We start from the raw sequence: 22,749 nt of genomic DNA, 5'->3' as shown, positions 1-22,749 counted from the left end.
CAGTGCTGGAGTCCTGGGTTCTAATCCCACCTTAGACAACATCTGCAAGGAGTTTGTATGTTCTCCCCGTGTTTGCGTGGGTTTCCTCCCACATTCCAAAGACATACTGATAGGGAATTTAGATTGTGAGCCCCAATGGGGACAGTGATGATAATGTGTGCAAACTGTAAAGCGCTGCGGAATAGGTTAGCGCTATATAAAAATAAAGAAGATTATTATTATTTGGGAAACCCAAACCAAATCGGGGTGCAAATAAAAATAAATAAATTGGGGATTATGATCAGTTTTGATATCAGTTCAGTAAGATTGAAGGTGATAACAGAGCACAAGATCTGAAAGCCTTTAAAGAAACGCTATTCCACACATCTTCTGGCAGCAGGAGCATTGACCGATGCGTGTGAACACTGTGTGCGACACAAAGTATCTGCCCCCTTAGGTCTTACTTACAAGCAGTATGACTCCTTTGAGGATGAGTTTGGAATCTACACCCACATTGAGGAGCTCAAGGCATAGCTTGTCAAACTTCTCAGGAGCAAGCTTGTTTAAGATGCTGGAGGAGAAAAAAAAAAAGTTAATAGAATGGCAGCGGGGGTCCCAGTATCAGCATTGTTCGTCTATTAACTCATTCACATCTAGAAAATCCCAATACCACTAACAATATTCGGCTTATATTCATGGACATCAGTGGGTCCCATCAGCTCGGACCCCCATCGATCGCCTGTAATAACATTCATGGAAACTGGCCCAATCGTTGGCCTATTTTCGTCATATGTCTGGCCATCTTAAAGGGGGTCAGACTTTTTTTAATGCAGCTTTCCACACAATGATTACTGAGGGAGCAGCACATGACCAGACGATTCCATCGGCCGCTAGTAGGAAAGCAGCTTTCCTGTGTGAGGGGTTATATAATGGGCTCCACTGTGTCAGGGAAGAGGGTCTCGATGTTCAGCGAGGAGCGCTCCACAGAAGAACTTGTGCATATTAGACCTTAAATAACTCACTTCTAGCACCGGAGTTTTCACCCCCGCCCTATATTGGGGTCTCGCTCACTTACCCTCTTACTTTCCTAAAGATTGCATCGTGCCGTTCTTTTTCACTTGCGGAGGTGTGCGCAGTGTTGTTGGCGGAGTTACTTGTGGAGTTAACATCTCGTCTAGTGCTTCGTGAAGGAATCCATCTTTGAACGCCAGGCCCTGGGGTTTTCCCCAGGTACTCGCTGCAGGAGAGAGAGGAAAAAAAAAAAAAAAAAAAAAAAGTTCCAAAATTCAGTCCCATTATTGCAATGTCTCCATTCCACCTTGCACAAATGAACGGCAGTAATGCACGGATCCTCTAATGAGGTCGCCTGTGCTCCCTGAGCGAGCGGCCGATTGTCACTGTCCTCGCACTAAACGGACATTATAGGAGACGAATGGGACGGGGTGCTGAACGTCTCAATTCAAATAGGAAGCAGGATTCAAGATCACTGCTTGCTGTAAGCAATTTGTATCTGTATAAATTCGGACATTGAAAGCCCCATCCTTGCTTACTATTGTCACAGCGGAGGGGTTGTTTCAATGCATTGGTCCGAGGGGGTCTTATAAGCCAAGCGTGTGCTTTGGGACTAACTTGTGAAACTACGATTCCCAGCGTATCCAGAGAGGGGGTATTAGGAGTGGATACTCCTGAACAGCTGGAGCACCCCCTAGCCTGGAGCAATGCTCTGCAAGGCAAGCGGATAAGCCTCAGACATGCACAACGTTGTTAGCTTGGGTCGGGCTGTAATGCAAACCGTAAAAAAAAAATAAAATAAAACAAAACAAAACAAAAAAAAAAAACACAGGCTATCATGGGAGACTAGTGCGAAAACCCGCTTGTGGAGCAAGACCACGGAGCAGCAATAAATACGCAGCATTTCCTCCAAGGTCTGTGGAAGCTTATTACAGTCAGTAAATTGGATAACATTGCAACAAGCCCTCTACTGTGAGAAAATGTAGGCACACGGGCTTAATACAGTATATTAGAAAATATTAGATTTTAATTTTCTGCAAATCGTAAAGTGCCCCTGTCAGCAGGATTGTGCACAAGTAACCCACAAACCGTGTCAGGTCGGCGCCATTATACTGATTAAAATGATACCTGGGTGATGAAATCTGTCTTGTGGTTGTTGTGTAATCTTTATTTTCAGTTTTGAGTTAATATGCTCGAGCTCCGGGGCGGCCTGTGTGCGCTCGCTCAGGGGCACGAGCATATATTTAACGCAAAATTGAAAATAAAGATTAAAACAACAACAACCACCACAAGACAGATTTCATCACCAGGTATCACTGTAATCAGTATAATGGCGCCGACCTTACATTGTGTGTAGGTTACAGAGCACAATCCTAAAGACGGGCACATTACAAAGTATACAGTCAATAACAGGCAGAGGTAAACTGACGCCCTCTGGGTATAGATGCATGCTCATTCATCGTTACAGGGGTCTCCGAATGCAGCCCATTAACTTAAGTAGCAGAGATGACAGCACTGAGGAGGTAGAGGGGGGGTCTTCCTTCACCGTATAGAAGTATACACACCAGCGTTTCCGCGAGGCTGAGTCACTGTGCGTTACAGGCGCACAACCCGCGGAGTCCGCTCCAACTAACGCGCGCTGCATGCAACTGCACGACGCGCGGATGTATTAAAGAAATACACCAGCGAGTTAGAGTCTGGGGGACGTGGGGGAACGTTTGGGCCTCTCAGACGATCTTCTCTGGGCAGGTAATGTCACCCAATCAAAATCCTGGCAATACACTGCAGTTCACAGCTGTCCACCTGCCAACGATCAAACGTGGGACAAAGAGCCAAAGTGAGGGACAAGGTACACAGCCAATCTGGATTATAAAGACGATAAAGCAGGACCCCAAGCCGCCTCCCCCCCATTATCTCTTAAAAGGTCGTGAGGACACAGGAAACTACGAGGTGGCCATTAATCACATGGAAACAACCATAATAACATAACACCATGAATACATCAAATCCTAACTTACAAAACCCTGGTGGGATGCAAGAACTGCTGCAGCAAGGGTGCACTCAGCGTCTGCATTATGGGAGCAATATGACAGCTACTATAGGGACTGCCAGCACAGAGTGACTGTTCAAACCAAGCATAGGCGTTCAGTGCACCCTTGGTGTGGCCAAATACTTCAGCACCCTTCCCACCTGTTTTCTCTCCAACTGGCCACATCAAGCACCTGTGCTTGGTTTGAAGAGTCATTCTCTGCAGACAGACTCCCTTTAAAGAAAAAGTGTGGGGGGGCTTTGGGGTGCACCCCTTTAATTTGTATAGCGAGTACTACTGCCTGTACTCAAATCGGCATCTCAGCACCACTGCAGCGCCCGGCCGTAGCGATCGTTGGGAGCCAGCAATGAGCAGCACACTGTCTGCAGGTGCCACTTGGTCCTGTACTGCAGGTGGGAGTCAGCGATGAGCGCGCACACAAACAGCGCAGCCGAGCTCCTCCAGTGTCTGTCTGGAGTTCTTGGCTGGGCAGGTGTTATGGTGCATAGAAATGTATGTACGTACAGTACAGACCAAAAGTTTGGACACCTTTTTATTTAAAGATTTTTCTGTATTTTCATGAATATGAAAATTGTAAATTCACACTGAAGGCATCAAAACTATGAATTAACACATGTGGAATTATATAAACAACAAAACAGTGTGAAACAACTGAAAATATGTCTTATATTCTAGGTTCTTCAAAGTAGCCACCTTTTGCTTTGATGACCGCTTTGCACACTCTTGGCATTCTCTTGATCAGCTTCAAGAGGTAGTCACCGGGAATTGTTTCCACTTCACAGTTGTGCCCGGTCAGGATTAATAAGTGGGATTTCTTGCCTTATAAATTTGGTTGGGACCATCAGTTGTGTTGTGCAGAAGTCTGGTGGATACACAGCTGATAGTCCTACTGAATAGACTGTTAGAATTTGTATTATGGCAAGAAAAAAGCAGCTAAGTAAAGAAAAACGAGTGGCCATCATTACTTTAAGAAAAGAAGGTCAGTCAGTCCGAAAAATTGGGAAAACTTTGAAAGTGTCCCCAAGTAAAGTTGCACAAACCATCAAGCGCTACAAAGAAACTTGCTCACATGAGGACCGCCCCAGGAAAGGAAGACCAAGAGTCACCTCTGCTTCTGAGGATAAGTTTATACGAGTCACCAGCCTCAGAAATCACAGGTTAACAGCAGCTCAGATTAGAGACCAGGTCAATGCCACACAGAGTTCTAGCAGCAGACACATCTCTACAACAACTGTTAAGAGGAGACTGTGCAGCAGGCCGTCATGGTAAAATAGCTGCTAGGAAACCACTGCTAAGGACAGGCAACAAGCAAAAGAGACTTGTTTGGGCTAAAGAACACAAGGAATGGACATTAGACTAGTGGAAATCTGTGATTTGGTCTGATGAGTCCAAATTTGAGATATTTGGTTCCAACCACCGTGTCTTTGTGCGACGCAGAAAAGGTGAACGGATGGACTCTACATGCCTGGTTCCCACCGTGAAGCATGGTGGAGGAGGTGTGATGGTGTGGGGGTGCTTTGCTGGTGACACTGTTGGGGATTTATTCAAAATTGAAGGCATACTGAACCAGCATGGCTACCACAGCATCTTGCAGCGGCATGCTATTCCATCCGGTTTGCGTTTAGTTGGACCATCATTTATTTTTCAACAGGACAATGACCCCAAACACACCTCCAGGCTGTGTAAGGGCTATTTGACCAAGAAGGAGAGTGATGGGGTGCTGCGCCAGATGACCTGGTCTCCACAGTCACCAGACCTGAACCCAATCGAGATGGTTTGGGGTGAGCTGGACCGCAGAGTGAAGGCAAAAGGGCCAACAAGTGCTAAGCATCTCTGGGAACTCCTTCAAGATTGTTGGAAGACCATTCCCGGTGACTACCTCTTGAAGCTCATCAAGAGAATGCCGAGAGTGTGCAACACACTCAAAGCAAAAGGTGGCTACTTTGAAGAACCTAGAATATAAGACATAATTTCAGTTTCACACTTTTTTGTTAAGTATATAATTCCACACGTGTTAATTCATAGTTTTGATGCCTTCAGTGTGAATGTACAATTTTCAGTCATGAAAATACAGAAAAATCTTTAAATGAGAAGGTGTCCAAATATATATATATATATATAATTAGGATTCGATGGGGGCCATGTCCCCCCTATATACTTGTATGCAGATTCATGCTTGATGGGGGAATTTAGATGGCGCACAATATCTGCAAGTTGCTGCGAAACAGGTTGGCAGTACACAAGTTTAGTGCTTTTATAAAAGAGCAGCCGCGACTTTAGTGCAGCTCACATCACCACCACCCCCCCCCACCCCCCCCGAAGCGGCACTAGACAACACTTAAGGGGTTAACCAAATTTAGATTCCCATGGGATCACCCGGAGGGGTTTGAAAGTTGCGGTCATAATACAGAATGTGACGTGCACCCGTACTACGGACTATCTGCTCAGACATTAACCAATTTCACATTTAATACATAAATATACAGGCGATATTCCCACCAAAAATTCAGCAACAGAATCTGCAACGTGCGAATTCACCCTTAAGTGCAGTTTCTTAAAGCCAAGGCAGAAGTGGAAGCACAAGGGCGACGGGCTCTGTCCTGCCGGATCCACTTCTGACTGACTTGAAAAATCTGCACCTAAAGTTTCTACAAACCCAACATGTGCAATCCCTCCTGTCGACATGTCGCGATGTACATGCGGGAAACAATAGAGCAGATCCCCAGCTACAGAGAATTTGTGTAATCTACTAATTTCTTCACAGGCATCCCAGTTATTGACAGTCACCTCTGACAGTGACCCTGCCAGCAAGACGTCAATCATCAGTAGGTTCGGAGTCAGTGCGTCACTATGCTTTATAAGGTCACCGGATGTACAGCACGACAGGTTCACCGAGATGTGTTGCCAACAATCCTCATCCTTAATTGCTGGACAGACACCTACCTGTTGCCGACAGTTTTGGGATAGTGCTGAGAGGCACCCCTACCTCCTCCACCCGACGAAGCACTGCAATGAGAAAGAGCGAGAGTTACACCACAAGACCCAGCAGGAGTCACTCCACCGCAGACTTATACCCCACCACAGTAGGGCACTCCACCACCGCAGACTTTTATACCTCCTTCCCCACCACCACACTGGGGCACTCCAGCACCGCAGACTTTTATACCTCCTTCCCCACCGCCACAGTAGGGCACTCCACCACCGCAGAGTTTTATACCTCCTTCCTCACCGCCACAGTAGGGCACTCTACCAGCGCAGACTTTTATACCTCCTTCCTCACCGCCACACTGGGGCACTCCACCAGCGCAGACTTTTATACCTCCTTCCTCACCACCACACTGGGGCACTCCACCAGCGCAGAGTTTTATACCTCCTTCCTCACCACCACACTGGGGCACTCCACCACAGACTTTTATACCTCCTTCCTCACCACCACACTGGGGCACTCCACCGCAGACTTTTATACCTCCTTCCTCACCGCCACACTGGGGCACTCCACCAGCGCAGACTTTTATACCTCCTTCCTCACCACCACACTGGGGCACTCCACCACAGACTTTTATACCTCCTTCCTCACCGCCACACTGGGGCACTCCACCAGCGCAGACTTTTATACCTCCTTCCTCACCACCACACTGGGTCACTCCCCCGCAGACTTTTATACCTCCTTCCTCACCACCACACTGGGTCACTCCCCCGCAGACTTTTATACCTCCTTCCTCACCACCACACTGGGGCACTCCACCAGCGCAGAGTTTTATACCTCCTTCCTCACCACCACACTGGGGCACTCCACCAGCGCAGAGTTTTATACCTCCTTCCTCACCACCACACTGGGGCACTCCACCACAGACTTTTATACCTCCTTCCTCACCACCACACTGGGGCACTCCACCGCAGACTTTTATACCTCCTTCCTCACCGCCACACTGGGGCACTCCACCAGCGCAGACTTTTATACCTCCTTCCTCACCACCACACTGGGGCACTCCACCACAGACTTTTATACCTCCTTCCTCACCGCCACACTGGGGCACTCCACCAGCGCAGACTTTTATACCTCCTTCCTCACCACCACACTGGGTCACTCCCCCGCAGACTTTTATACCTCCTTCCTCACCACCACACTGGGTCACTCCCCCGCAGACTTTTATACCTCCTTCCTCACCACCACACTGGGGCACTCCACCAGCGCAGAGTTTTATACCTCCTTCCTCACCACCACACTGGGGCACTCCACCACAGACTTTTATACCTCCTTCCTCACCACCACACTGGGGCACTCCACCACAGACTTTTATACCTCCTTCCTCACCACCACACTGGGGCACTCCACCGCAGACTTTTATACCTCCTTCCTCACCGCCACACTGGGGCACTCCACCACCGCAGAGTTTTATACCTCCTTCCTCACCACCACACTGGGTCACTCCCCCGCAGACTTTTATACCTCCTTCCTCACCGCCACACTGGGGCACTCCACCACCGCAGACTTTTATACCTCCTTCCCCACCGCCACACTGGGTCACTCCCCCGCAGACTTTTATACCTCCTTCCTCACCGCCACACTGGGGCACTCCACCACCGCAGACTTTTATACCTCCTTCCCCACTGCCACACTGGGGCACTCCACCACCGCAGAGTTTTATACTTTCTTCCCCACCACCACAGTGGGGCACTCCACCACCGCAGGCTTTTATACCTCCTTCCCCACCGCCACACTGGGGCACTCCACCACCGCAGAGTTTTATACTTTCTTCCCCACCACCACAGTGGGGCACTCCACCACCGCAGGCTTTTATACCTCCTTCCCCACCGCCACACTGGGGCACTCCACACACCTTTATAACCCCCACCTCCACACTGGGGCATTAGTTGGTGCAGTCAGTGACCTACCTGAAACGAGAAGCACCCCCTTCTGCGATCGCACTCTCCACTTTGGCGGCTTGATAACAAAGAATGTTCAAAAAAAGAATAAATACTCAATGGGCAGGGCGGGGAGGGGGACACACGCTGAAAGACAAAACAAAGGGGAAATGAACAAATGACCGATCATGTCGCCAAAGACTTACTACACGCCCCATCAGATCATATGCATATCACAGGCAATTCCTTAAGCTCAGGACTCCCCCCAAAGCAGCAGATTCTGATCGGCCCCTAGATGGAGGTGGTCCTGACTGAAAGGTTCTTCTTGGAACATGTTTCAATATTGCACTAGAAACAGAAAACCAATGATTTAACATTTGTTGAAACTGGCAGCATCTATTTCTCTCTGTTATCAGCCATGCAGGTTGGGACAAGCCACAACTGCAGCATTCATTGATCGGATGAGACACACGCGGTGTACAAATCAATACTCTGCCACATACATCCAGCTTCCGTCCTTCTAAAATGGCCGATACCTGGGAGAAATAGACTGTCTTTAGCCACTGGCTATATGTAGAGATGTTTTTTCGGCAGATTCATGATGACATCCAGCAGTGCAGACAAAGGCCGCAGATCAATACTTGTTTCCCTGCCCATGGCAGGGTAATTAATGTGACGGCCCTGGTTGTATAATTGCGTCCAATGCAGGAGGGAGAGGAAAGTGGCAGCGGTGGGATGAAGGGGGGGATGTGAAGCAATGAAGCTTTTGTTTTATGCTGCAAATTCATAAAGTAAAAAAGGCAGGATTAACAACAAAGGAGCGCAGGCTCCTAAGCAGGAGGAGGGGGTTGGATCCAGGGGCGTACAATGGCTGAGGAGGGAGGGAGGTGGTGCAGCAGGGACCTTGGGGCAGACGCCTCCTTTGTTCTCCAGGAGGGAGACAAAAAAAGAAAAAATAAAAAGCCTCAAAAAACCAGACCTGCAGATGTGAACCAGGGCAGGCGCCTCCTCATCACCCCCATCTCATACCTGGCAGTGGTACTACATGGGAGCTAGGCGGCGTACGTGGCTGCCAGCTCACAGCACATTTATGCAAGTCATCGTGTAGGAGGACGTCAGGGTTGGAGCCCCCTATATACCCCTGCTTGATGCGATCCCAATATCCTATAGGACTCCGTTACCCTCATCGGGGAGGTGGTCACAGTCAGTCACGCGGGCAGCAGATCCTGATAACCTTGTGGGGTCCTGTGAAGATCAAGTCACCTCCATGATGCCAGGACCCCCCACCTCTGCTCCAGAGGGTCTGGCCTCCTCCACCCCATAGAGCACTGTGGTGTCATCTCTTCCCTTCCAAGACCCTTCTCTCTGCCTCTTGGGGGTGAACGATGGTCTGCACCGGACAGAGTGAGCTGCACGGCTCCACGTATCCCGGCCTTTATCACAGCCACCAGCTCGTCTTCCTGGGACCACCATCTGTAGCATGCGCCATTTTGGAGACCCCGTCGTCTAGACATCACATCTTGGCCCGCGTCCAGGCACCTTGCAGACTTATGCTTTTTGGGTATACTTCCCACCTGCGTTGCCTAATATATCCACAAAGCAGCAATGTCTCCCCCATGACCTGTGTGATCGGCAAGCCTCGCACATTATACCGGGGCCTGCGATACTCTATATACAAATGTGAGCACATGTATATCACTAGTCACAAGCCCAAGGAGGAAGCAAAAAAATAACCCCCCCCCCCCCCCCAGTACAGCCTCCATGGATTAGCGTGACCAGTGCAAGTCAGTAACGTGACGACCAATATCACATCAGAACTGGGATTAACGGGGTCGGGAGCTCTGGATACTCAGCCAGGAGATGGCAGCAAGAAGGAAACAAGTGGGAAAAAAAAATGTAACATGTGAGACTTACATGGGGCAAGGCCATAGCTAGTGGGGAATATAATGGTCAAGGAGGAGGAGGGGGGGAGATTATTAGATAGATACAGAAGTTTTCATCCACTATATAAAGACACATCTGCATGTTTTTCCTCAATATCCAAGATGAAATCAGAATAAACCTTTCCCATTTTAGGTCAATTAGGATTACCATAATTATTAATATTTGCCAAGTGCCAGAATAATGAAAGCGAGAATGTTTAGGGCATTTTTATTACTTACTGCAAAATTAAGAGTTTACATACATTTCATTAATATTTGGTACCACTGCCCTTAAACTGAATGACTTGGGTCACACGTTTGGGATCTCCTCCCACAAGATTCTCACAATAGGTGGTCGGAATTTGGGCCCATTACTCCTGACAAAACTGGTGTAACTGGTCCATGTTTGTAGGTCGCCATGCTCACACCGGCCTTTTCAGCTTTGCCCATAAAGTTTCAATAGGATTGAGATCAGGGCTTTGTGATGGCCGCTCCAAAACATTATCCTTTTTTTTTTTTATCATTAAGACACTAACCATTTTGGCAGTGTGCTTCGGGTCATTGTCCATTTGGAAGACCCATTTCTGCCCAAGCTTTAACATCCTGGCTGATGTCTTGAGATGTTGCTTCAGTATTGCCACATAATCTTTTCTCCGGATACCATCCATTTTCTGAAATGCACTAGTCCCTCCTGCACCAAAACAACCCCACAACATGATGCTGCCACCACCATGTTTCACAGTTGGGATGGTGTTCTTAGGCTTCCAAGCTTCTCCCTTTTTCCTCCAATATCACAATGGTCATTATGCCCAAAAAGTTCAATTTTAGTTTCATCAGACCACAGGACGTCTCCCAAAATTTAGGTCTTTGTTCCTGTGTGCATTTAAAAACATTAACCCCGTAGCGACCACCAGTGTCTCTTAACCCCTTAAATGCTGCGGTCAGTAGGGACTATGGCATCTTGATAGTTAAAAGTGTGGGGGCTTCCTCTTTAAACTCATCGGCACCCTAAGATCTTGATTGTGTGGTCCTGAGGTTTGCCATGGCAATTCATGGCCAAGTAACATGTAGTTTGCCGGCTATAGCGGCCTGTTCAAAAGTTATCAAAATGTATGTGGAAAAATTCCCGTCATGCCACTTTGCATTAATTCATGAAAAGCACCTGAAGGGTTAAAGAACCATCCAAAAGCAATTTTGAATACGTTGTGGGGTTCAGTTTTTAAGACCATATCACTTTTGGGGGATTTACAATATATAGGACCCCAAAATCACTTCAAACCTGGATAGGTCCCCCCCAAAAAAATGGTTTTAGAAATTTCCTTGAAAAAAAACAAAAAAAAAAAAAAAAACCAATTGCGGCTACATTTTTAAAACCTTCTAAAACGCTAACAAAATAAAAACAACATTTCACAAATGGAGCGGATGTAAAGCAGACATGAGGGAAATATTATTTATTAATGATTTTGTGTGGTTTGACTATCTGGATTAAAGGGATAATCATTCAAGGTTTGAAAATTTTCAATTTTTTTTTAACTTGTCAAATTTGATATTTTTTATAAAATGAATGCAAAATATATCAACCTAAATTTACCATCATAAAGTATAATGTGTCACGAAAAAAATAAAACATTCTCGAAGTCACTGGGATATGTTGAAGTTATTACTACATAAAGGGACACTGGTCAGATTAAAAAAAAAAAATGGCATGGTCGCTAAGGGGTAAATCTGGTTTCCTTTGGAGTAATGGCTTCTTCCTGGTGGAGTGGCTTTTCAGCCCATGTTGATACAGTACTCTTTTCACTGTGGATATTGACACGATCTTACCAGCTTCCGCCATCATCTTCACAAGGTCTTTTGCTTTTGTCCTTGGGTTGATATACACATGTTGGACCAAAGCACGTTCATCTCTGGGACACACTACTCGTCTCCTTCCTGAGCGGGATGATGGCTGGACATTCCCATCTTGTTTGTACTTGCGTATAATTGTTTGTACGGATGAACGAGGCACCTTCAGGGATCTTGAGATTGTACCCAAGGATGAGCCAGACTTGTGCAAGTCCACAATCCTCTTCCTGATATCTTGGCTGATTTCTTTAGACTTTCCCATGATGCTACACAAAGAAGCAGTGTTTCAGGTGTGCATTAAAATACATCCACAGGTGTGTGTATCTCAGGTGTTGCAAAAAAAAAAAAAAAAAAAAACTATCAGAAGCTTCAACACATGACATTATCATATGGGTGGTCCAGAATTGTTTAAAGGCATAGTAACCTTAGTGTATGTAACCTTCTGACTTTGCAGTAAGTAATAAAAATGCCTTAAACACTCTCACTCATTCTGGCACTTGGCAAATATTAATTATGGTAATCCTAATTGACCTAAAACGGGAAAGGTTTATTCTGATTTCATGTCAGATACTGAGAAAAACATGCAGATGTGTCTTTTTATGTAGTGGATGGAAACTTCTGGCTTCAACAGTAACTTCTGATAGTGGTCAATATAATGAATTGGGGGGGTGATACATGACTAGTGATAATTGTGAATATAATTATAATGTAATGAATATAATGGATGGGGGGAGGGAGACGATACATGACTAGTGATCATGAAGAATACAGAGGACGGCTGTAGTAGTGGGGGTATGAACATTATCGGTAATCAGTCTGGATATAAATGGACTGGGGGGGGGGGGGGGATATCACCATCAGATATCAGTATACGCATAATGGGTGGGGGATATAACAACTAATACGGATATAATGGATGGTGTGTGTAACGGTTAATAACATTCAATATAAAGAGGGTCCCCAGGGGAGGACATGGGGCCCACATCCAATATGAGACGGGAAGGGCTGGGGCACAGGGTGGTATAACCGTATGATGCAGAATAGGCGTGGGACTCCAGCTATAAGGACAGGATGGTGGCAGTGGGGGCCCTGTTATACCACATATACACAGAGGGGCGGGTCATCCCCAGGTGTGATCAGTTATAGGGACAGGATGGTGGCAGTGGGGGCCCTGTTATACCACATATACACAGAGGGGTGGGTCATCCCCAGGTGTGATCAGTTATAGGGACAGGATGGTGGCAGTGGGGGCCTGTTATACCACATATACACAGAGGGGCGGCTCATCCCCAGGTGTGATCAGTTATAGGGACAGGATGGTGGCAGTGGGGGCCCTGTTATACCACATATACACAGAGGGGCGGCTCATCCCCAGGTGTGATCAGTTATAGGGACAGGATGGTGGCAGTGGGGGCCTGTTATACCACATATACACAGAGGGGCGGCTCATCTCCAGCTGTGATCAGTTATAGGGACAGGATGGCGGCAGCGGGGGCCCTGTTATACCACATATACACAGAGGGGCGGGTCATCCCCAGGTGTGATCAGTTATAGGGACAGGATGGCGGCAGCGGGGGGCCCTGTTATACCACATATACACAGAGGGGCGGGTCATCCCCAGGTGGGATCAGTTATAGGGACAGGATGGTGGCAGTGGGGGCCCTGTTATACCACATATACACAGAGGGGCGGGTCATCCCCAGGTGTGATCAGTTATAGGGACAGGATGGTGGCAGTGGGGCCCTGTTATACCACATATACAGAGGGGCGGGTAATCCCCAGGTGTGATCAGTTATAGGGACAGGATGGTGGCAGTGGGGGCCTGTTATACCACATATACACAGAGGGGCGGGTCATCCCCAGGTGTGATCAGTTATAGGGACAGGATGGTGGCAGTGGGGGGCCCTGTTATACCACATATACACAGAGGGGCGGGTCATCCCCACGTGTGATCAGTTATAGGGACAGGATGGCGGCAGTGGGGGGCCTGTTATACCACATATACACAGAGGGGCGGGTCATCCCCAGGTGTGATCAGTTATAGGGACAGGATGGCGGCAGTGGGGGGCCTGTTATACCACATATACACAGAGGGGCGGGTCATCCCCAGGTGTGATCAGTTATAGGGACAGGATGGCGGCAGTGGGGGGCCCTGTTATACCACATATACACAGAGGGGTGGGTCATCCCCAGGTGTGATCAGTTATAGGGACAGGATGGGGGCAGTGGGGGCCTGTTATACCACATATACACAGAGGGGCGGGTCATCCCCAGGTGTGATCAGTTATAGGGACAGGATGGTGGCAGTGGGGGCCCTGTTATACCACATATACACAGAGGGGCGGGTCATCCCCAGGTGTGATCAGTTATAGGGACAGGATGGCGGCAGTGGGGGCCCTGTTATACCACATATACACAGAGGGGCGGGTCATCTCCAGGTGTGATCAGTTATAGGGACAGGATGGTGGCAGTGGGGGCCCTGTTATACCACATATACACAGAGGGGCGGCTCATCCCCAGGTGTGATCAGTTATAGGGACAGGATGGTGGCAGTGGGGGCCCTGTTATACCACATATACACAGAGGGGCGGGTCATCTCCAGGTGTGATCAGTTATAGGGACAGGATGGTGGCAGTGGGGGCCCTGTTATACCACATATACACAGAGGGGCGGGTCATCTCCAGGTGTGATCAGTTATAGGGACAGGATGGGGGCAGTGGGGGCCCTGTTATACCACATATACACAGAGGGGCGGCTCATCTCCAGGTGTGATCAGTTATTGGGATGATTAAATATAATATATGGGGGCACTACTATACTACATGATATTGTATTGGGGGTCCATGTGTAATCAGCCATGATTATTATATATAATATGGGGTGGGACACGGAAAAAATATATACATATAGCGGGAGTGTAATATACCACAAGATGCCTTATATTAGGGAGTCCAGGTAACATATGGGAAGGGGGGGTGGGGGGTTCACCATTTACACTGAATTATTCATGATGCTGTGTGTGTGTGTGTGTGTGTGTGTGTGTGTGTGTGTGTGTGTGTGTGTGTGTGTGTGTGTGTGTGTGTGTGTGTGTGTGTGTGTGTGTGTCAAGCAATATATTGTGTGTGGGCCTTACTATACCATATGATGCCTCACCTACAGGGGGGGCTATTATACCACATGACCCCTTATGTAGGGGATTCCAGGTTAGGCTAGGTTCACACTAGCGTTGCGCCGCCCTGCGTCGGCGACGCAACGCACGTAAAAACACGCGCAAAAACGCGTGCGTTTTGCGACGCGTGCGTCGTTTTTGACGAAAATCGGACGCACAGAAAATGCTACAATGTAGCGTTTTCTTGCGTCCGACGCTAGCGTCGGAAACGACGCACGTGGCGAAAAACGCCACCAAAACGACGCACGCGTCCCCTATGTTAAACATAGGGGCGCGTCGCCGGCGCAACAGCGACGCACATTGGCGGAACGCCAATGTGAACGTAGCCTAATATATGGGGGTGGGGAAGGATCATTACACCCTGGATTATACCACGTCACGCCTTATATAGGAGTCTCCAGGTAATATATTGAGGGGTATATTATATACAAAGTGTCCATGTATGAGCTATGGATGGCACTTCCACTAACAGTTAATACCAAATAGCGGACTTAAATCAAATTAGCCGCATGAAGAGATCCATCAAGATAAAAACAGAAAACCTTTATTATTCATATTAAAAACATACAACAAGACTAAATCCAATATACAAAACAAAGTGTCCAGTGGGAGGAGGGTGTCCGGCACTACTAATATGGCAAAATAGAAAGAAAAGCATATACGAGCAGTCATATACTGTAATAAATTTCACTAAATGCCATATAGCGAATAAACTGCAGTAAGTACAGGTAAATGGCTGAACATAGACAGGCATATAACAGGACGGAGAAATCTATGTATACAAGGGGGGGCAATAATGCCACCCAAAGCCTCAGCAATAACCTTGTTCCCGTGCTAGTATGCCCGGTCAGCTAAACCAATTGTGCTTCTATTACTAATATCAACCATGTGGCAGATGGAAAGAGTTATAATACATAGTATATTACCTAATCGTGCCAAGAGACCCAGCTCCCACGAGCGCCCCGACGCGCGTTTCGCCCAAGCTTTCTGGGAGCGCTCTGTCCTGGAGACGCTTGCGATCCAGCTTGCGTTCCAGTGAGCGCTGCCCTGGAAATGCTTAGTTATACTTCCGGAGCAGCCTGTTGCCGCATGCGCCGCCAGGCAAGGGGGACGCTCTTACCATTGTGGTAGTCACGCCTCCACATTACGCTCCGTTTCACCATTGGTAGTGGGTCCTATAAATGATGGTTTTATCTTCACACTAGTCACGCCCCCGGAAGAAGCTTGGGCGAAACGCGCGTCGGGGCGCTCGTGGGAGCTGGGTCTCTTGGCACGATTAGGTAATATACTATGTATTATAACTCTTTCCATCTGCCACATGGTTGATATTAGTAATGGAAGCACAATTGGTTTAGCTGACCGGGCATACTAGCACGGGAACAAGGTTATTGCTGAGGCTTTGGGTGGCATTATTGCCCCCCCTTGTATACATAGATTTCTCCGTCCTGTTATATGCCTGTCTATGTTCAGCCATTTACCTGTACTTACTGCAGTTTATTCGCTATATGGCATTTAGTGAAATTTATTACAGTATATGACTGCTCGTATATGCCTTTCTTTCTATTTTGCCATATTAGTAGTGCCGGACACCCTCCTCCCACTGGACACTTTGTTTTGTATATTGGATTTAGTCTTGTTGTATGTTTTTAATATGAATAATAAAGGTTTTCTGTTTTTATCTTGATGGATCTCTTCATGCGGCTAATTTGATTTAAGTCCGCTATTTCGTATTAAATATATTGAGGGGGCATCATTACACACTGGATTATACCACATGACGCCTTATATAGGGGTGGTGGGTGTCCACATAATATATGGGGGGACATCAATACACCCTGGATTATACCACTTTATATAGGGGTCCAGGTAATATATGGGGGGGGGGGCACCGTTACACCCTGGATTTATACCTCAACGCCTTATAGGAGGGAATCCAGGTAATATGTGGTGTCCAGGTAATATATGGGGGCATCATTTCACCCTGGATTATACCACGTGACGCCTTATATAGAGTGTGTCCAAGTAATATATGGGGGGGGGGGGGGGGGGGGCATCATTACACCCTGGATTATAACACCTTATATAAAGGGTGTCCAGGTAATATATGGGGGGGCATCATTTCACCCTGGATTATACCACGTGACGCCTTATATAGGGTGTGTCCAAGTAATATATGGGGGGGGGGGGGCATCATTACACCCCGGATTATAACACAACACCTTATATAAAGGGTGTCCAGGTAATATATGGGGGGGCATCATTACACCCTGGTTTATAACAACACCTTATATAGGGGATGTCCATGTAATATATGGGGGGGGGGGGGCATCATTTCACCCTGGATTATACCACGTGAGGCCTTATATAGGGTATGTCCAGGTAATATATATGTGGGGGGCATCATTACACCCTGGATTATAACACACTAGATTGTGGCCCGATTCTAATGCATCGGGTATTCTAGAATATGCATGTCCCCGTAGTATATGGACAATGATGATTCCAGAATTCGCGGCACACTGTGCCCGTCGCTGATTGGTCGAGGCAACCTTTATGACATCATCGTCGCCATGGCAACCATTATGACATCTACGTCGCTGAATCAGAAACGTGAGATGTCTACGTCCTTTATGACATCATCGTCGCTGTGCCCGTTGCTGATTGGTCGAGGCCGCCAGACGCGGGATTTCTAAGTTGATGCTGTGCCGGTCTCTGATTGGTCGAGGCCTGGCGGCCTCGACAAATCAGAGAGCAGGGATTTCCAGGACAGACAGACGGAAAAACCCTTAGACAATTATATATATAGATGACATCTTATATATGTGGGGGCCCATGATTACAGCACATGACGCCTTATAAAGGGGGTGTCCAGGTAATACACGGGGGCATCATTACACCCTGGATTATACCACATGATGCCTTATATAGGGGGTGTCCAGGTAATAGATGGGGACATCATTACACCCTGGATTATACCACGTGACGCCCTATATAGGGGTCTCCAGGTAATATATTGAGGGGGCATCATTACACACTGGATTATACCACATGACGCCTTATATAGGGGTGGTGGGTGTCCACATAATATATGGGGGGACATCAATACACCCTGGATTATACCACTTTATATAGGGGTCCAGGTAATATATGGGGGGGGGGGGCACTGTTACACCCTGGATTTATACCTCAACGCCTTATATGAGGGGGTCCAGGTAATATATGGGGCATCATTACACCCTGGATTATACCACGTAACGCCTTATATAGGGTGTGTCCAGGTAAATATGGGGGGGGCATCATTACACCCTGGATTATACCACGTAACGCCTTATATAGGGTGTGTCCAGGTAAATATGGGGGGGGGGGGGGCATCATTACACCCTGGATTATAACAACACCTTACATAGGGGGTGTCCAGGTAATATATGGGGGGCATCATTACACCCTGGTTTATAGCACCACCTTATATAGGGGGTGTCCATGTAATATATGGGGGGCATCATTACACCCTGGTTTATAACAACACCTTATATAGGGGGTGTCCAGGTAATATATGGTGGGGGCATCATTACACCCTGGATTACAGCACATGACACCTTATATAGGGGGTGTCCAGGTAATATATGGGGGCATCATTTCACCCTGGATTATACCACATGACACCTTACATAGGGGGGTCCAGGTAATATATGGGGGGCACCATTACACCCTGGATTATACCACATGACACCTTACATAGGGGGTGTCCAGGTAATATATGGGGGGGGCATCATTACACCCTGGATTATACCACATGACACCTTACATAGGGGGGTCCAGGTAATATATGGGGGGCACCATTACACCCTGGATTATACCACATGACACCTTACATAGGGGGTGTCCAGGTAATATATGGGGGGGGGCATCATTACACCCTGGATTATACCACATGATGCCTTACATGGGGGGTGTCAAGGTAATATATGGGGGGGGGGGGGGCCCATCATTACATCCTGGATTATACCACATGACACCTTACATAGGGGGTGTCCAGGTAATATATGGGGGGGCATCATTACACCCTGGATTATACCACATGACACCTTACATAGGGGGTGTCCAGGTAATATATGGGGGGGCATCATTACACCCTGGATTATACCACATGACACCTTACATAGGGGGGTCCAGGTAATATATGGGGGGGGGCATCATTACACCCTGGATTATACCACATGATGCCTTACATGGGGGGTGTCAAGGTAATATATGGGGGGGGGCATCATTACATCCTGGATTATACCACATGACACCTTACATAGGGGGTGTCCAGGTAATATAAGGGGGGGGGCATCATTACACCCTGGATTATACCACATGACACCTTACATAGGGGGTGTCCAGGTAATATATGGGGGGGCATCATTACACCCTGGATTATACCACATGAAGCCCTATATAGGGGGTGTCCAGGTAATAAATATATGGGGGCATCATTACACCCTGGATTATACCACATGACACCTTACATAGGGGGGTCCAGGTAATATATGGGGGGGGGGCATCATTACATCCTGGATTATACCACATGACACCTTACATAGGGGGGTCCAGGTAATATATGGGGGGGGGCATCATTACACCCTGGATTATACCACATGACACCTTACATAGGGGGGTCCAGGTAATATATGGGGGGCACCATTACACCCTGGATTATACCACATGACACCTTACATAGGGGGGTCCAGGTAATATATGGGGGGGGCATCATTACACCCTGGATTATACCACATGACACCTTACATAGGGGGGTCCAGGTAATATATGGGGGGCACCATTACACCCTGGATTATACCACATGACACCTTACATAGGGGGTGTCCAGGTAATATATGGGGGGGGGCATCATTACACCCTGGATTATACCACATGACACCTTACATAGGGGGTGTCCAGGTAATATATGGGGGGGGCATCATTACACCCTGGATTATACCACATGACACCTTACATAGGGGGTGTCCAGGTAATATATGGGGGGGGGCATCATTACACCCTGGATTATACCACATGACACCTTACATAGGGGTGTCCAGGTAATATATGGGGGGGGCATCATTACACCCTGGATTATACCACATGACACCTTACATAGGGGGTGTCCAGGTAATAAATATGGGGGGGCATCATTACACCCTGGATTATACCACATGACACCTTACATAGGGGGGTCCAGGTAATATATGGGGGGCACCATTACACCATATGATGCCGGATATATAGGGGGGGCACATCTGGAAACAAAGGGCCCATGCCGGGCCATAGCCGGGCGATGCTGTGGCCCCCGCTGCCCTGTGCCTGTCATCTGTCCTTCCCCTCAGCCATTACCGCAGTGATGTAAGGAGATACCGATAGACGGACCCCCCCCATCCACAGCCCGGGCCCCGCCATCCCCATCCAGCCGCCGCCATTTTCTCAGTGTCCGCCATCTTAGGCGGAGAGCCGTCGCTTCTCACCTCTCCTAGAGTCCCGGCAGTTTCCTGACGCAGTGTGGAGCGTATCCCAGAGAGAAAAAAAACGGGTCTGAGGGAACGGGGGGGGATAGGGGAGCGGCCGGGTCCCGTGTACGGAGCAGCTGCCGCGATGCCGACACCTCCGCTATCACTCAGCGAATCCCGGGGAAGCACACTGGACAAACTTTATCAACGAGCTCAGCCTAACCTGCTCTCAGTCTGCAGGGTGGGGAAAATAGTAACGGTCCAGCCAGTCACAATGCAAGGACTGATGATGGACGTGGCCGGTGGGGGATGGAAGGCCAATCTGAGAGCAGTGGGCGTGTCCCTGCTAGTCGGGTGGGTTGAGGCGCAGCACAGCCGCAGTGCAGCAGCGCTATTCACGAAGATGGGTAGTGTGCGTAGACTGCGTACACACACTGCGGGGGCTGTGAGGGGGCGCCGCCGGGTTTTGGGGTCTTCTTTCCAGATGGAAAGTGTTAATGGACGGCCCTGGTCACAGGAGAGTGTTTACTGGCCAGCACCCGGGCTGTGGGGTGAGGGAGCCTCCCATTTCCGGCTCCTTTGTTTGCTTGTGTGTAGTCACCCTGATTGTGTAATTGAGTGATGCGACCCTCACCCTCTATCCCCCGGGGCTCACCTCACCCGCCATCCCCGGGGCTCACCTCCCCCTCCATCCCCGGGGCTCACCTCCCCCCGCTATCCCCGGGGCTCACCCTCCATCCCCGGGGCTCACCTCCCCCTCCATCCCCGGGGCTCACCTCTCCCTCCATCCCCGGGGCTCACCTCTCCCTCCATCCCCGGGGCTCACCTCCCCCTCCATCCCCGGGGCTCACCTCCCCCTCCATCCCCGGGGCTCACCTCCCCCCGCCATCCCCGGGGCTCACCCTCCATCCCCGGGGCTCACCTCACCCGCCATCCCCGGGGCTCACCTCACCCGCCATCCCCGGGGCTCACCTCACCCGCCATCCCCGGGGCTCACCTCCCCCTCCATTCCCGGGGCTCACCTCCCCCTCCATCCCCGGGGCTCACCTCCCCCCGCCATCCCCGGGGCTCACCCTCCATCCCCGGGGCTCACCTCCCCCGCCATCCCCGGGGCTCACCTCACCCGCCATCCCCGGGGCTCACCTCCCCCCGCCATCCCCGGGGCTCACCTCCCCCTCCATCCCCGGGGCTCACCTCCCCCTCCATCCCCGGGGCTCACCTCCCCCCGCCATCCCCGGGGCTCACCCTCCATCCCCGGGGCTCACCTCACCCGCCATCCCCGGGGCTCACCTCCCCCTCCATCCCCGGGGCTCACCTCCCCCCGCTATCCCCGGGGCTCACCCTCCATCCCCGGGGCTCATCTCACCCTCCATCCCCGGGGCTCATCTCACCCTCCATCCCCGGGGCTCATCTCACCCTCCATCCCCGGGGCTCATCTCACCCTCCATCCCCGGGGCTCAGCTCACCCTCCATCCCCGGGGCTCTGCTCCGCCTGCCTGTGATAATGGCGGACGTTCGCTGCACCATTTCCAATTTTTTATGAGAAAATCAGAGGAGACGCTGCAGCTTATTAGGGCGGTGTTCATACTAGCATTCAATCCTAATAGCTAGAAAGGGAAAATGGAGACGAACTGACCCGAGTGCTGCAGTAAGGTCCTCTCCCACATATCCAAGCGAATCGCGCACTGGTATTACCCGGACCGCCAGCACGGTGGGTATAAGGCAGCATAGTGGGTATACGGCCCAGTGGGTATACGCTAGCACGGCACGGTGGGTATGCGGCAGAATATTGGGTATACGGCCCAGGGGATATACGGCAGTGCAATGAGTATACAGCCCGGTGGGTATACAGCCTGATGGGTATGTGGTGTGTTGGGTATACGGCGGCACTGTGGTATACGGCATGACGTTATGGCTGCGGAAGCAAAACATGCATGAGGGTCTATTGGATACATTGGAGGGCTATCAGATGAGAGGATTGGATACAAGGGGGAATTACCGGAAACCCGGAAAGGTTATCGGATACATGGGGATGTTTCTTGGCTTCACCTAGGTTTATTGGATACACAGGATTATCAGATACATGAAAGGGTTATCGGATATACGGGGGGAGTTATCAGATACACACTGGGGGGTAGATCAGATATGAGGAGATATTAGATTAATGGGGGACAGTATATGGGTTTGTTGCAGCCCATTAGCTTCTCATAATGTACAATTCCACCTGCTTTTGAGGTGGCAGTGACAGGGCTGTGGTGTTGGAGTCTGAGTCGGATCCCATTTTGGTGGAGTCGGAGTCGACATCATGGAAATTGAGGAGTCGGAAGTTTGGCTTACCGACTCCACAGCCCTGGGTAGTGACCCCGTTACCTTTTGGACCCCAGTATGGCTGCACAGGTTGCACCAATGACGTCTCCTCTGATT

The 22,749-nt window shown here is 49.2% G+C and overlaps 1 protein-coding gene across 2 annotated transcripts in view; it reads right to left on the bottom strand.

Annotated features, from left to right (window-relative positions):
- The window catches only part of EIF4G2 (eukaryotic translation initiation factor 4 gamma 2), a 30,825-nt gene extending 10,264 nt beyond the window's left edge, over positions 1 to 20,561 (bottom strand). Inside the window, exons 1-6 of one of the 2 annotated variants that reach the window (XM_069740472.1) lie at positions 20,344 to 20,504; positions 7,937 to 8,053; positions 5,984 to 6,046; positions 2,556 to 2,793; positions 1,055 to 1,216; positions 448 to 550 (exon numbers count right to left, since the gene is read on the bottom strand). In XM_069740472.1, coding sequence (XP_069596573.1) covers positions 448 to 550; positions 1,055 to 1,216; positions 2,556 to 2,635 — 345 coding nt within the window. In that variant the 5' untranslated portion in view covers positions 2,636 to 2,793; positions 5,984 to 6,046; positions 7,937 to 8,053; positions 20,344 to 20,504. Of the gene's footprint in view, positions 1 to 447; positions 551 to 1,054; positions 1,217 to 2,555; positions 2,794 to 5,983; positions 6,047 to 7,936; positions 8,054 to 20,343 lie in introns of both variants that reach the window. The other variant, XM_069740473.1, reaches the window with a different exon arrangement.
- Positions 20,562 to 22,749: the final 2,188 nt, after the last annotated feature.

The sequence above is a fragment of the Ranitomeya imitator genome, chromosome 9, assembly GCF_032444005.1.
Source record: "Ranitomeya imitator isolate aRanImi1 chromosome 9, aRanImi1.pri, whole genome shotgun sequence".
NCBI lineage: Eukaryota > Metazoa > Chordata > Amphibia > Anura > Dendrobatidae > Ranitomeya > Ranitomeya imitator.
Note: the sequence above shows the minus strand (reverse complement) of the source record. Positions and strands in the feature narration are given on the sequence as shown.